The 16484-nt window shown below is 39.9% G+C and overlaps 1 protein-coding gene across 3 annotated transcripts in view; it reads right to left on the minus strand.

Annotated features, from left to right (window-relative positions):
- Positions 1-7033, minus strand: part of LOC136865245 (UDP-glycosyltransferase UGT5-like) — an 84785-nt gene extending 77752 nt beyond the window's left edge. For all 3 annotated transcript variants that reach the window (XM_068231090.1, XM_068231089.1, XM_067142395.2), the window contains exon 1: positions 7012-7033. In XM_068231090.1, coding sequence (XP_068087191.1) covers positions 7012-7023 — 12 coding nt within the window. In that variant the 5' untranslated portion in view covers positions 7024-7033. The remainder of the gene's footprint in view (positions 1-7011) is intronic.
- Between the last annotated feature and the right edge of the window lie 9451 nt (positions 7034-16484).

A 16484-nucleotide genomic window follows, 5' to 3' on the forward strand; every position in this document is an offset into this window, starting at 1 on the left:
CCATTCTAACATCGTCGCCTGTCGCATATTCAGCAGACTATTTATTCCACACACATTCCTTCACACAGCTGATCCGATAGTAACCCAGCAGACACAGAATCTAAATGACAAAACACCAGCCTCTATATTATTATTATTATTATTATTATTATTATTATTATTATTATTATTATTATTATTATTATTAATCTTTTGAAATAATCTCTACCTGGTGGGCCTACGTGATTAATATGGTCACTAATTCTTACTTTACACTTACTTCATGACGACAAAAACTTACACGTTAATGATAAACTAGCACATTATTTATTTATTTAGCGTTTGACTTTAATAATAAACATACACAGTCACAAATTAAATATATAATATACTATGTACGTTACAATTTCACATTCAAGCTCTGTAAATAGTCTATACAAGAAGGATTTGGTTGAAGAAAGTCTTTTGGGCTACCCTGATAAGCACTCAGGGGCACTGTTTCACTATATGACAAACTGTTTGCTTAGGGACACCGCAGCTACATTCCGGGGAGGGAAGTTTGCCCCATTTATAGAGGAAGTCAGCGCACTTTCCATGGCCTGTCCTGATACGATTGAGGGTTTTCCAGGTTTTGCGAGGTAGGTCAAATCCTTTTGGTATTCTTGTAATACAGGAGAAGTTCTGATACTCAGCTTGAGCCATTTTTTAATCCAGTCCAGCCGCAAGCTGAATTTGTCAACCAGGATTTTTGGCAGTCCTTTATTGGTGGATTTCTGGACCGAAGTCTGTTGTTCAAGGCGTTGGGTATATCTCCATGAATTGACAAACTGGAATTCCTCGACATCTTCTGGTACTCACGCAGCAAGGCGTTCTTTCTCCATAGGTGAGGTGGGGGAATATGGCTCAGAACTGATAACCAAGAAGTGGGGATAGATTTTATGGTTCCCGATAAAATGCTGAAGTTCGTAAGATCGTATCAGAAGAAGCCCCAGGTGATGCCACACAATTTGATAAATAAGCACAATTGTAATTTCACACAGTTCAAAGTGTATTTAGGTTCCTTCTGCTATAGAAAACACACGTTATAGTCGTTCAAAATAAAAGAATTTGACCTACCTATATATTTCACTGGAGGTCGTCGCTTTGGCTTTCTGGGTGATTTCACAATAATATTTCTTCATTAACACAAGATAATATACAAAAATATTACTTGGTTTTCATGATAGGTCAGCCGGTTAAGTACCACCCCCTCTCACACAAGCAATTCCAAGAACTAATGATATTCACCATTATATTCAAATCAACTACACAGAAAGGTAATCACAGGATTCCTTCTGTCAAGTGGGTGTGAAGATATTTAACACATGGCCTCTGTAACTTTCCACTGTTATGTAATCACATATTCCTTCTTTTAACAGAAGATTATCACCATTAAAGGACGTCACATACTCTAAATAAATTCAGAAATCACGTACAGCCATTTTGAATTGTTGTACAGTACAGTATTATTAAAATCGTTAATTCCCTTATTATAGAAGGCGAAGTTGGTCATGCTGTTTTAAAGATGATTCCCAGATTACGATTCTAGCCACACCCGTGGAGTTCCAAGCTTCGAATTCCCGCGAGCTCGCTACCAGACAAAGAAACGCGCGTGCACTTGATCACCAGTCCTTGGTTCATGTCCCTGTCGGTTACATTATAGTGCTTATGGAGTACAATGTCTTCTGCATGTTCTAGAACAAATTTGTTCATTTCAATTTATTTCATATTACGTCGAATTTCATATGTTGACATTCTTCAAAATAATGTGGAAAGTGGAACTTTACAATACTGTAGTTACCAACATAACAACTTACCGTCAGAAACGTTTTCACTGCAAGTAAAATAGTTAGGTACTGGGCTACATTGTGCCGTGTGGGCGAGTCAATATATCAATCGACTTTGATATCGGTTCTGTCATGAATGGCATCGATTCCTTGTGTGGTGGTCTATGAACTAAACATAATGTGTTAATCTGAATACCATTTAAATACAAATATGGAAACCGAATACAGCATAAAATGAAATACTGCACGTTAAAAAGGTGGAATTGTTTCACGAATTAGTTTCGAATCACTTTCTGTTAATCAATTAACTATTACCTGTCTCAGTTTCATTCTTTACTTTGACATTATGAAAGTGACTGAGGAATGAACACTACTAGTAACACTGTAAACAAGGAAGCTTGCCCTATTATGGTGTTTAGTCGCTCATACGGTTGGTTGGTGTAAGGCTCGGTGGCTAAAAAGAGACGGTAGGTGTCACGTGCAGCCGGCCAGGAGCGTGTGACGTCAGCGGACCGCGGACCGTCTGCCAGGCGCTGTAACTTACTGAAAATCATCGTCCCGAGCACCTCGCTTATGTTCCTTAACACAATTATGTTTATGTTGTAATCTATAAATTCACATGAAAACCACCAAGATATTGCACAGAACTATTGTTGTTATTATTTTGTTTGTGTGCTTTCGTGAATATTGCAGATGTACTTTGAAACCCAGAATAATGAGACCTTTTGCTAATATGATTTAAAATGTTTTAAATGTACCAATATACCGGAAATGTTAGTATTTAAAGCTCGCAATCCTATACACGTACAGATTTAAAAAGTCAGAGCTTAAAAATCAAGAAAAAATATTAACCGAAACAGGCTGTGGATTTTCAAAATCTTTAAATAAAATGCATAAGATTAAATACTGCATGTTGTTACTTTCCCTGAAAATATTAAGTACTATACTAATATTATTCCTCTTTATTGCTAAAAATATATAATACTAAACATCATAATAATAATAATAATAATAATAATAATAATAATAATAATAATAATAATAATAATATTGAAAACCCAGTAGAGAGTAAGCCCTATTTGACACAATTATATTAGCGCTGGGATGGTTTGTACAGCTTGCCACCGCACATCACGGCATTTTGATAGCACAAACGCGACATATACACTGGAATTCACTTCATTCACGAACGACATTAAAATGTTCACGACTTTTAAGACAATGATCAGCGTATTTTCGTGTACTGTAAATTTTCAAATCACGAATCTACTAGGAGAGTAAGAAGAGAATTCCGCCAACAATTTAGCTGAAGCATAAGCACCAGCGCATAATAAAAAGAATAATAAGAAAGTTATGAATACATTCAAAGCTGTGGGTTCATTCTAATTAGAACTGCCTTAAACGATGAAAACATTCAGGATATTTGTGAAAGACTTTAGCGATCCCAGCGAAAATAAGAAAACTGGCTCAGAAAAGTTAGCTTTCATATTCTTCTGCACGGCCGGAGGAAAGAAAACTGGAATTTAAGACTTATACAATCTCAGAATTGCAAAGTGAAAAATAAGAGATCCACTTGCAAGAACACATTAATGCAATGGCATCCTTCTCTCCGTCGACAGTGGTAAGTTAAATCTTGAATTAATGCTATTTCCTGATGAGGCGTGGTTTTATTTACATGGACGTGTAAATTCTAAAAATAACATTTTTACGTGAGAATCCAATAATAATTCATAAAACTCCAATTTCTGACCTTAAAATAGGAGTTCGTTGCGCTATTAGTGCTAAAAGAATTTTAGACACAATTATTTTAAACACTATTAAATCTGACCAATATGTGGAATAAATACTGAATTAGTTCTTTCCCCAACTGAACGAACATGTAACGCCACCCACGTATATCCAGCAAAGCGTGGCAAATATCACTTTTAATTCAATAAATGCATTGTTTTTTTCAGGAAGAGAATAATTAGTGCAGGTTTATGGTCAACTGGATCTCCTGATTTAATGCCATTTAATTTCTATTTATTGTGTAGTTTGAAATATAGACCACCGTAGATGAACTTAAAAATATAATTTACACTGACATTTTGAAGATGAGGCTGAATTGCAGAGTGTGAACCGGAATACGATCACACGCTACAAAGCTTGTATACAGGATGAGGATAGCTTTTCAACATTTGTTTAATGGGGTAAGTTTTTCTGTCTGTTTTTCAATCTGGTTATCCTTTCGTTGATGGTGATGGGTTTTCTACGGGCGTACGGTTACGGTGTGACGGAGACCTAACTGTCGTTTACAGACACGCGGCATGCAGGAAGGACGGCAACTATTTGCTGGACCTCCACCATCCACATGGAGATTCCAACTGCTTTCTAACAACTGGATGAAATAAATGATCACCATCTTGTTCTTCCAAATACGTCGGTACTAAACCTTTCGACAGGTATATACAGCACAAATATATTATCTCAGATTTGTCGGTAGCATGACCATTAGAATCTTCCTTACAAGGTTGCTTACGGGCTCTTCATTACTTGCTGACGTATCCTATACGTATTCAGCAATATCCTAACTACTTGGAATGAAAGCATTATATAGGCTAATTAATTTATTAATAGGAAGAAAACAATGTTATGACGAGAAACATGTTACGAAATTTGAGACGAGCTTGATGGTTTCATGAATTAAAGTGAGGTTAACAAATGGGAAAATAAACGAAATGCGGGCGCACCATTTCAGGAAGTATTGATTTAACTGCCTGAAGGGCTATTTCAATTGGAAACGATTCATTTAAGTTAGAATGATCGGTAAGAAAAACTCTGGACGTTCCTCTGGTTTGGCTTTTGAGGTACAACTGAGTTACAAATTTCATTCAGCATTCATTATAATTATTATCATTAATTGACCCGATTCATTACATTTTATATTCTGATTTTCATCATTTATATTGTACCATTAATTATGTATCATGCAACTGATTTTATTTAATCGGCAATAAGGGAATTGTTTGCAACCAGTATGTATTTTGTAAATAAGTGGGATTTGTTGATTTGAAAACAAAGTAATATTGTAACTAGTAACAGAAGGTATAAGAACTGGCATGGCATTGTGCAACCAAGTTAACGTATAACCAATGTTGTCTTAGGCAAAAAAGTTTCCTTGGACAAGGGAGTCATAACCATCCGTACGAGTGGACAAGCCAACAGCCTTGTGACAAATTTTAGTATAACGCTTGTCCACGTGGCTTCGAGGCAGTTTCTGTAATTCAAATAAATACCGTGTGGACGGAAGGGGGTTAACAAAGTTTTTTTAAGCCCGTGTCAGGCTAGCATGAGAGAATTACGAATAAATAATGAGATCACAACGACTACGACAGGTGCCTACTACTACCGGAAAATGACTACAATCTGCAGAAGAGATCACTAGCGGGAGCACATGCCTTATAGCAGGAGTGCACGGCGGAGCATATTATACACTGACTGACTGACAGAGCAAATGCAACACCAAGAAGGAGTGGTTCGAAAGGGATGAAAGTTGGGGTAAAAACAGAGACGGCACGGACGAATAATTGATGTTTATTTCAAACCGATATGCAGGTTACACAATGCGCACGGCATAGACTCAGTAGGATGTAGGACCACCGCGAGCGGCGATGCACGCAGAAACACGTCGAGGTACAGAGTCAATAAGAGTGCAGATGGTGTCCTGAGGGATGGTTCTCCATTCTCTGTCAACCATTTGCCACAGTTGGTCGTCCGTACGAGGCTGGGGCAGAGTTTGCAAACGGCGTCCAATGAGATCCCACACGTGTTCGATTGGTGAGAGATCCGGAGAGTACGCTGGCCACGGAATCATCTGTACACCTCGTAGAGCCTGTTGGGAGATGCTAGCAGTGTGTGGGCGGGCATTATCCTGCTGAAACAGCATTGGGCAACCCCTGAAGGTACGGGAGTGCCACCGGCCGCAGCACATGCTGCACGTAGCGGTGGGCATTTAACGTGCCTTGAATACGCACTAGAGGTGACGTGGAATCATACGCAATAGCGCCCCAAACCATGATGCCGCGTTGTCTAGCGGTAGGGCGCTCCACAGTTACTGCCGGATTTGACCTTTCTCCACGCCGACGCCACACTCGTCTGCGGTGACTATCACTGACAGAACAGAAGCGTGACTCATCGGAGAACACGACGTTCCGCCATTCCCTCATCCAAGTCGCTCTAGCCCGGCACCATGCCATGCGTGCACGTCTATGCTGTGGAGTCAATGGTAGTCTTCTGAGCGGACGCCGGGAGTGCAGGCCTCCTTCAACCAATCGACGGGAAATTGTTCTGGTCGATATTGGAACAGCCAGGGTGTCTTGCACATGCTGAAGAATGGCGGTTGACGTGGCGTGCGGGGCTGCCACCGCTTGGCGGCGGATGCGCCGATCCTCGCGTGCTGACGTCACTCGGGCTGCGCATGGACCCCTCGCACGTGCCACGTGTCCCTGCGCCAACCATCTTCGCCACAGGCGCTGCACCGTGGACACATCCCTATGGGTATCGGCTGCGATTTGACGAAGCGACCAACCTGCCCTTCTCAGCCCTATCACCATACCCCTCGTAAAGTCGTCTGTCTGCTGGACGGCGGCCTGGCATTCTTAGCTATACACGTGTCCTGTGGCACACGACAACACGTTCTACAATGACTGTCGGCTGAGAAATCACGGTACGAAGTGGGCCATTCGCCAACGCCGTGTCCCATTTATCGTTCGCTACGTACGCAGCACAGCGGCGCATTTGACATCATAAGCATACCTCAGTGACGCCAGTCTACCCTGCAATTGGCATAAAGTTCTGACCACTCCTTCTTGGTGTTGCATTTGCTCTGTCATTCAGTGTATTACTTGGCATTCATGATAGGTCAGCCGGTTAAGTACCAGCCCCTCTCACACAAGCAATCCCAAGAACTAATGATATTCACCATTATATTAAAATCAACTACACAGAAAGGTAATCACAGTCAGTGTAGTTTACAGGAGAGATTTAATATCTAAGAGCTTGCATGTCGACCATAAGCTATATTCAGCTTTCGGACATTCATTGTCGTTATCAATGTAAATTGGTTATTATATTTATTTAGCTGGAGCTATCTGGTTTCGAATTCATAAATGAGTTCTATTTAGCATTCGCGAATTATGTCCGGGAATGAAAGTATTTGTAAACTTACCTGAAACATCATAAGAGAACTGTTGCATGTATGTCAGTCGTCAGGACGTGTGAAAAAAAGTAGTTGAAGTGCTTGCATACTGCAGGTGATTTTGTTCAAGCTTTCATATCAGACTATTTATGCAAATGAACGTGACCAGACATGGTCATTACACTTGATAAGAAAGCAGATCAAGTTCAGGTACGGAAGCAGATTACAGCTAAGCAAAAAACCGGAACCGTTTGTTACAACGTAGGAGTCTACCACCACATCAGTCAGCAACATGGTAATCCCAGCAACACACAAGTTATTCAGAAATAAAATAAAGGAGCAAGTAAACAGCGGTTTTAAATAATTCTTATTACGAACATGCCTACAGCTTCTTGAAATGTTTAATATGTTAGTAATTATGACAACAAATCTCACAGAGCACAAATTCAGTGAATTTAAGTAATGCGAGAAAATTTTGATTTGAAGTATATCCAGGAATTCAATATTCCTTTATTAGTAACTAGCTGATGTATCCGTGCTTCGCTACGGAATTCTACATCGTATACAGAATTCTAGGTTAGGTAGTGTATACGTTGTGAGCAACACTGTATTAAATTGCATAGCTCTTAACGTTACCCTAGAAACGCGATGGGGAATTCACCAAACGTCTTTTCTTATGTGAAGATCTGGTTAGGGAATTTTCATTGAAAAGGTAGGCACTCTTGCCTACCATCAGTCACAATCAAGTTGGGATGTTTTCATTATAATGGTACACACTCACTCTCCACCTGCCTTTTTACATCCTCAGAAAGGCTGTCTTAGGTTTTTTCCCAATCGAATTCAACACAGATCAGTATGTTAATAATAATAATGGCGTATGGCCTCTGGAGAGGCCTGGTGCAGGTCTTTTTCTAGTAGATGGCCTTATTAGGCGATCTCCATGTGTGTGAAGATGAGAGCCCTACCTAGGATGATTTCTAATGTTGAAAACGCCAAACACACCCAGCCATTGGAATTAACCAATTAAGGTTAAAATACCCGACCCGGCCGGGACCCACTGACCGTTCAGCCAACTAGTCGAACATCAGTACGATGACGCCAGTAGAAATGTCGCAATTAAGAGCAATGCTTATCATATGAAATACTCTATCAAATTAAAAACGACACATTTTCTCACTTTTAACGAACAGTACCACGCTGCCATTCTAACACTCTAAAGTTCCAGAGCTGGAATGACCAAGCCGCAAACAACTGTGAGACGTGAACACTCTTTAATTTCGGGGCGCAGATGGGGGTTGAAGGGGGGGGGGGGAAGGGCGAATAGTGTAGAGTCCCAGGCAAAAACTATGCCCTATTACTCATCTGTTTAATAGGAGAATACCCGATGAGTCGGAAAATCTCAATTCACTACACTGGCGGCGGAAAAATCTATCTGACTTGGAGGCAAATTTTTCCTCCAAGCAGGAAGAGAAACCCTCTCCTCACTGCTAATTTGGAATGAAATGAATGTACAATTTAATAAAGGTGAAGAGGAAGAAGCTTCTCTGAAGAAAAGGCTCTTTTCAGGGTTGAATTTTGAGTTATTTAGTGAATTGTGGTGATATTGTTTGGAATATGCCTAAATTGTAATTCTAGACCAGGTCATACTACTACTACTTCTACTACTACTGCTACTAAGTTATCCTCTGTCTTAAGTGAGCAAACTGCTCATTCAAAACAGCGCGGAATACTACGGCGAACCAGTGTGTTCCGTACTAGCAGTATCAGAAAATGTATGAAGCAGAGGAATGGCATGCTAAAGAAGAGAGTTTTCTAACTCCCCTTCTATTTACTGCCAATATTCAGTTCGGGAATCTTGTTATAATTAATGTCGTCCAATAGGCGCGGTATGTCTTTGCTGGCAGGACCTAGTGTTTACAGTGCACTATGTCTTCTGGTATAGGCTAGAGCAATTTTGTTACTTCGAGCCCCACTGTCGGCAGCCCTGAAAATGTTTTTCCGTCGTTTCCCATTTTCACACCAGGCAAATGCTGGGTCTGTACCTTAATTAAGGCCACGGCCTCTTCCTTCCAACTCATAGCCCTTCCCTGTCCCATCGTCGCCATAAGACCTACGTGTGTCGGTGCGACGTAAAGCAACTAGCAATATATATATATATATATATATATATATATATATATATATATATGAATCCACACTAAAAATGTACAATTACATCGGTACTCGCTTGGACTAAACGTTCACCACCCTCCTTCCATATAGCTTCATGCGGAACAAGTGACTTGAGCATGCCAGGTAATACTTCACAAATCTGGAGTGAGCGGTCCTGTTGCATCGTTCGTCTGCCCTCTTACACGAACCAACATCCGGGCTACTATCTAATAACTAACAATTTGACAAACATCGCCAGCACCACGTTAAACAAAGAAATAACCTAAGACAAAATTGAAACATAAAAGTCATATATGGACGTCCCTTCAATTGTGCCAGAAAGTAAGACATCACTGCGTTTATCACCAACAATCCTAAAATTACGAACACTGGAGCGTTGAAATTCATCATTTCCCATGAAATATTGACAAATACCTATTTCTTTACCAATGAAATACATTTTGAATCTATTACAAGCCATGTTTCCCTTGAGGTACAAACGTAAATTCGACAAATCTCTCCAAATCCCCTCTGTGGCAATTAATATAGTATCAGCTGACGGGTGTTCATTCTACCTGACCGTTCAAACTGAGATCTGATCCGCAGGCAAGCAAAATGTTTCTTTCTGACAGCAAAAGTAGACACAGAATAATTTCTAAGTATCCCGGATGTGATTATTGCCTTAGTAACACCTACCTCATGAAGATGTCTACCAAGTCATTGGATATGCGAAAGGATTAAATTCAGACTATTAAAATGAGTTACTGCCATGAATTTGACAAAATGATCAGTCACCTCACATAAAATCTAACTCACAACCACATCACTCTTCGACACAAAATCATCGAGTCTTTCCGACACAAGATCTCAGCATTACTTCTTCCACGACACCTTCAGGATTCAACACCCGATAACGTTACGTCGTGGATCCGCTAGCTTCTTCTGTTAATTCAGACTGTCATCCTGACAATCGTACAATTATGGAAATACATCATCTCTATCATTCGGGATTTCAGCTTGGATAAAATGTTTCTTACTTTGACATTTGCAACCTGAAAATAATGACATTAAAAATAATCCACACGTTTAATCTTCTGTCTTGAAGTACGCATTCGTTTTGCAGTAACTTAGTTAAACACGCACAACGACTATGTCATTCCGTATAGACGCCTCATATGCTCGGCGTGGCTTACTTGCACAGTACCAGTTACGAATATCTGTCCAGCTATTGACCGCAGTGTTTAGCAGGCAGTCAGACGTCATTTAGTTCTTGTATACTGTAGAGTTGTATAAAACACTAGTTGATCCGAAGGTTATAAACTAAGTTTGTTTGCACAATTCTTAAAGGGATGGTATCTGTACTGAGGGCAATGGAGGAAAATACCAAACTAAATTTAAACTGTTGTTCCTTACATTAATACTTCCTCTAGTAACTTTACTTTAGTAACTAAGAACTGCTGCGCACTATAGTTCTAGATAACAGTTCTGCATAACAGCTTTGTGATAGTCGACAAACGAGCACGCTATTTAACTTGCCACATTTCAGATTTAAACAATAGGAAGTAGACAGTGTCACAGTGGAATATATAGGCAAAGAGTAAGATAAATTGTAAGTAAATTAAGTCAGTAGATATTTATTTAAATGCATACTGCGATTAAAGCTCACTTCTGGCTTGGCTCGTTTACAAACTCATCTTCCATTTCAAGCATACGCGCGTCAAGTTTGGAGGCGATATTATTACGACACCAAAACCACGCTAATACAAATGATGAATAATATTAAATGATGGATAAAATATACTTTATGTAGGCAGAACGTGCAGAAACACAGTCAAATCTACTCCATTGTGTAAAATATTAAACAATTTTCAGGAAAAAGTCAGGATTGGAAATCATTTCTTATAACAACGAAACATGTAAATGAAACCAAACTAAGCCCCATGGCACAACAATCACAAAGAGCCTTGGCCTACCAAACGACCGCTGCTCAGCCTGAAGGCCTACAGCGACGAATCCTCTCGGCCGTTATTCTTGGATTTTTTGACCGGGGCCGCTATCCCACCGTCAGATAGCGCCTCAATTGTAATCGGACTGAGTGGACCTCGAACCAACACTCAGATCCCGTTAAAAATCCCCAGTTTGACCTAGAATCGAACTTAGGGCCTCTGGATAAGAGGCAGGCAGACTCCTTCTTCATCGCTGGAACGGCGTAAATAAAAATGTTTATTTTTAACTAGCGAATGTACCCGTGCTTCGCTACGGTATTCTATATTGTATTCGAACATCGAAGTAAATAGTGTACATGCAGTAAATAAGACTGTTTTAAAATTGCATGTCTCTTAGCGTTATCCGAGAAAGAGCATGGGGAGGTACCCGTACGTTGTTTCCAATGTAAAGTGTTTGTTATGGATTTGTGATATAACGGCAGGCTCACTTGCCTACTGCCATTCACAATCGAGTAGGGAAGTTTATATTATAATTGCAGGTCCCATTGCCTACTACGCGGACAGAATCGATTTGGGGAGTTTTCGTTAAAATGGCAGCCCCCCTTTCGTACTTCCAGACGGATTACAGTTGAGGAGTTTCTATTATAATGGCAGGCAATTACCGTACTATCACTCGTAATTGAGTTGTGCAGTTATCATTATAATGCCAGGCCCATTTTCCTACTTCCAGCCAGCTTACTGCCAGTCACACCAAGTTTGTGAGTTTCCATCAAAATAGCAGGCCACTATGCTTAATGCCAGTCACATTTTAGATCAGGGACTCTCAGGGTGCATGCGCGTGGTGCATGCACTGTGCACGGTGCAAAAGACGACTTGGCTTGGTTGACCAGAGTGCAGACCCCCCACGCCTCGATTTGGAGCAATAGCGCTTACTTTCTCTTTCCTCACGCCTGTCTCGATCGCTCCGCCTGTCTCCCTCTGCCCCACTTGCGCCGTAGCGCTCCAAATCCGGGCTGACTTGAGCCGAGTATAGGCGAGTTGAGCCGAGCTTAGCCGAGTAGCCCAGAGACGAAGCGTTGATCTGAGCCATGCCGAGCGGCAGCGATGCACAGTGCACGGAGCTCTTGTACCTCTATCTGCACGCGTGAGATTTTGGGCGTTTGAGAGGCCCTGTTTTAGATGATGACATTTCTTTATAATGGCGGGCACACTTGCGTACTGCCAAACACAATCGGGTAGGGGAGTTTTACACAAAACTGCATGCTCACTTGCCTTCTGCAAGTCAAATCGAGAAGTGAACTATTCATTACAATTGTAGACCTTCCTTACTAACGACAGTTACACAGGAGTTGGAGAAGGAACCCTTTCATACTGCCAGTCAAAGTCGGTGTGGGGAGTACTGATTACAATAGCAGACCCACCCTTTCTCGATCGCTACAAATCGACATCAGTGAATATATATAGATCGACATACGAAAGTATATGCGTGTTTACAATACTGAAGACCTTCATTTACAGATTAACTGCTACTAAACGTACGTCATATCGACAAAGGATTATACCATAAGGCACGCCGGATTTAGTGGCCTAAATGGCTGGTCCTTTGATATGTCATCTATTCTTGGGTCAGATTGAGTTAGAAACGTGGAACAGGGTAACGTTTTTGTAAGATTATCTCACATTACATTACTTTTCGGATAATTATGTGACAGATACATACATGGCATTTGGCACACATATGGCTACTGGGTGGGCCAATTTTCGTGAGGAGTTTGATGATTCTGTAATTCATATAAGTAATCGAAAGTATGAATTATGCATGTGAAAATTTCAAATTGACTTAACATCGATTAATAGAGAAAAATCAAACGTAAGATGGATACAAATACGGCAAAAGCCATAAGACCAAGGTTGTAGATCATTCCAAATTGAACGGAGATTGTGCAATCTGTTATGTGATAGGAATTTCCGAAGGTCTGCACCATCATTAAAATTGCCTGCATATTTCGATATTCTATTCTTCGGGGATAAAAAGTTAAAAATTTAATGATCTTGGATGTTTTCCGTTCGTTACAGGTTAAAACGTATAATTTGGTCAAATTTCAATTATCTTCTTTTTCTTCCGGCAGATTATGCCGCAATGTGGATTTTGGGCGAGGCGGGTAAAGATTAAGACTTTCAGGAAACTAAACCAAAAATTATGCAGATGGTCATTATTACTCCTTAAACGGAAAACTGTACAAAAATTTCGCCAAAATAGTCAGTGTAGAGGCACACAGTCGTTACGATTTGATTTATATAGATAAGGAATCTTCTCCATGTAAAACACCTTTTGGGCTATGTCCGCTGGACTTAACCTGCAAAACTGACCATTCATGAAATCTGCCTTATTAATCCCCCTGACGAAAAAATGCACATGAAAAATGGTTTAGAGGTGGAATTCCATCACGTTTGGTCGATTTCCAGTCAGGTTGGTCTTGTTCTGTATATATTGTGGAAGAGTAAAATCACCATTTCGGTTCCCTATAAACCGCCCGTTAACGGTCCGTTAATGATATCTCCCTTATTAGTCCTCGTATCGAAATGATGCACATGAGAAAAAACGTTTAGAAATTAATTTCTACCAAGGCTGGTAGATTTAAATTAACGTTAGTTGTGTATATTTTGTGGAAGTGCAAAATCACTGTTTCGGTTTCGTATAAACCCCCAGTCAGTTCAGGGATTTAGAAACAATATTTGCCCTAAAACCTATCAAGGACAGGTGTATTCTAAATATGAGTCTAGGTGGAAATACATCCAGTAGTTTGTAGCACTCGCGTACATACGGCGTAATTAAGGAAGAAAATAATACAGTTAAGAAAGTTGAAAGTAATAGAAAATGGATTATAACTGAGGACAGCCGGATAACGACAAATATGTAAATGCCAATTTAATGTATTGGAAAATCAAATGCCCCTCAATAAATTATGCTAGTGTGAGTTATGGATATAATAAAGCGGTAACAGAGGAGAAATTTAGGTCCAGTGATTCCTAGGTAAACAATTAATAAGATGACTAATGGTGTTATTACTTAATCTATTCGAGGGCGGTTATAACATCCAACGATATTCCGCCAATATCCCACAGATAGGCCGATTGACGCCTCTCTTGCCTCCTACCCAAGGAACAACCACGAATTTAAAAGCATGATGAGGAAAATGGCAATACGTTACTTCCCTGCTGGCATGCAGTCAGAGACGTTGCGATGGTAACCTGTAGGTTCGTTGTCGGTCTGTCGGTCACTCAATGCAGAGCATGATACCAGCGGAAAATTGTAAATTTCTCCGTCATGTGAAGAGTAAGGTAAATTATGAACATAAAGAAAGTTGTTTATAATGAAGAAACGTTTCACGTACGGTAAACGAAGTTTACAGAAAATCAATAGTATAAGAGAAAATGGAGGAAAACCATTCTGGTTTTCCTATAAACCCCCCGTCTATTCAAATATTATAAAATGATATGCATATTGAAACCTTCCACGGGATGAGTATACTCTAAATATGAAGTTTAGTTGAGATCTATCCAGCCGTTTCGTCGTGATGGTAGAAAAACCATTCTAGTTTTCCTATAAACCCCCGTCTATTCAAAGATTTAAAAATGATATGCATATCGAAACCTTCCACGGGATGAGTATACTCTAAATATGAAGTTTGGTTGAGATCTATCCAGCCGTTTCGACGTGATGGTGAAAAAACCATTCTGGTTTTCATATAAACCCACCGTCTATTCAAATATTTTAAAATGATATGTATATCGGAACCTTCCCCGGGATTAGTATACTCTAAATATGAAGTTTGGTTGAGATCTATCCAGCCGTTTCGACGTGATGGTAGAAAAACGATTCTGGTTTTCCTATAAACCCCCGTCTATTCAAAGATTTAAAAATGATATGCATATCGAAACCTTCCACGGGATGAGTATACTCTAAATATGAAGTTTGGTTGAGATCTATCCAGCCGTTTCGACGTGATGGTGGAAAAACCATTCTGGTTTTCCTATAAACCCACCGCGTATTCAAATATTTTAAAATGATATGTATATCGGAACCTTCCCCGGGATGAGTATACTCTAAATGTGAAGTTTGGTTGAGATCTATCCAGCCGTTTCGACGTGATGGAGGAAAAACCATTCTGGTTTTCCTATAAACCCCCCCGTGTATTCAAAGATTTTAAAATGATATGCATATCGAAACCTTCCCCTGGATGAGTATACTCTAAATATGAAGTTTGGTTGAGATCTATCCAGCCGTTTCGACGTGATTGTGGAACAGACAAACAGACATACAAACAAACAAACAGACAAACAAACAGACACGAAACGTAAAAACCGCCGATTCGGTCTTGAGTTGACCTAAAACGCATCTGAAAAATTGGCAAAACAAAAGAAATTACAGACAGCGGACCCCCTACAATTTTATTTATATAGATATGTTACTCCTTTTCTGGAACATTAATTTATTCTAAATATCAACTAGGCCTACGTGATCATTAAGCTCTGGGGTTATTTTATTAATATATCATAACTATTTACAATCACGAACAGAAAAACAAAATATGTACTATATAAATAGGCTTATTATTCACGGTCCGAGTTTATCCTTAACAATGATATATGGCATCCACGACCACTGCAGAGTTCGGTACCCGCATGCGCTTTACGGCTGTCGGTAACACTCTGTGTGTCACTCTTGACCAAGAACTGTATTTCCTCCGAAAAATCTTCTTGAACCTTTAAAGATTATTTTTTATAAGAATTTCACACAGAGCGATCGCCCGTCTTAGTTCATAATGTTTAGTGCTTATTATACAATGGCTACGCGTACTGCACCTTCCAAAACGGTCCAACAATTTTTTATGATGTTGCCATCAAGTGCAATATGTAAGATAGATTTGAAATTTGATGCTGAAGGTTGTTTTTTTATTGGATGGATTCTGAAAACACGCAAAATGTGGTGAACATTTTCAAGACACTGCAGGTGAGATGCGGTGTGCTTACGACTCAGTGAGCTAAAATGTATTAGTTGTTGTTGTTGTTGCTTGCCTCTTCAAGGGATGTATTTTTAAAAGGTTGTTGCTAGCCATTTCAAGGCGCCAGGATGTCGGAAGTTTGTCCCACAGAAGTTCGTAAGGCAGCGACGCGGAGTTAATGACACTTTAATGACACTCAAATGCCAATGTTCTCAGTCAGGGTCAAACTCACTCGCTTGGGAACAGAACGCCTACGTCCAAGTGAATGTGTCAATGAGATCAGTGATAAGACTTAAATAATAGGAGTTAGTCCTCGTGAATGCCTTCAATAACCACTTATCATTTGATCCTAAAATTACCATGTTTGCCTTCGGTTGATAACTTTCACATGTTATGGAAA

The sequence above is a fragment of the Anabrus simplex genome, chromosome 1 (assembly GCF_040414725.1).
Source record: "Anabrus simplex isolate iqAnaSimp1 chromosome 1, ASM4041472v1, whole genome shotgun sequence".
In the NCBI taxonomy this organism is placed as follows: domain Eukaryota; kingdom Metazoa; phylum Arthropoda; class Insecta; order Orthoptera; family Tettigoniidae; genus Anabrus; species Anabrus simplex.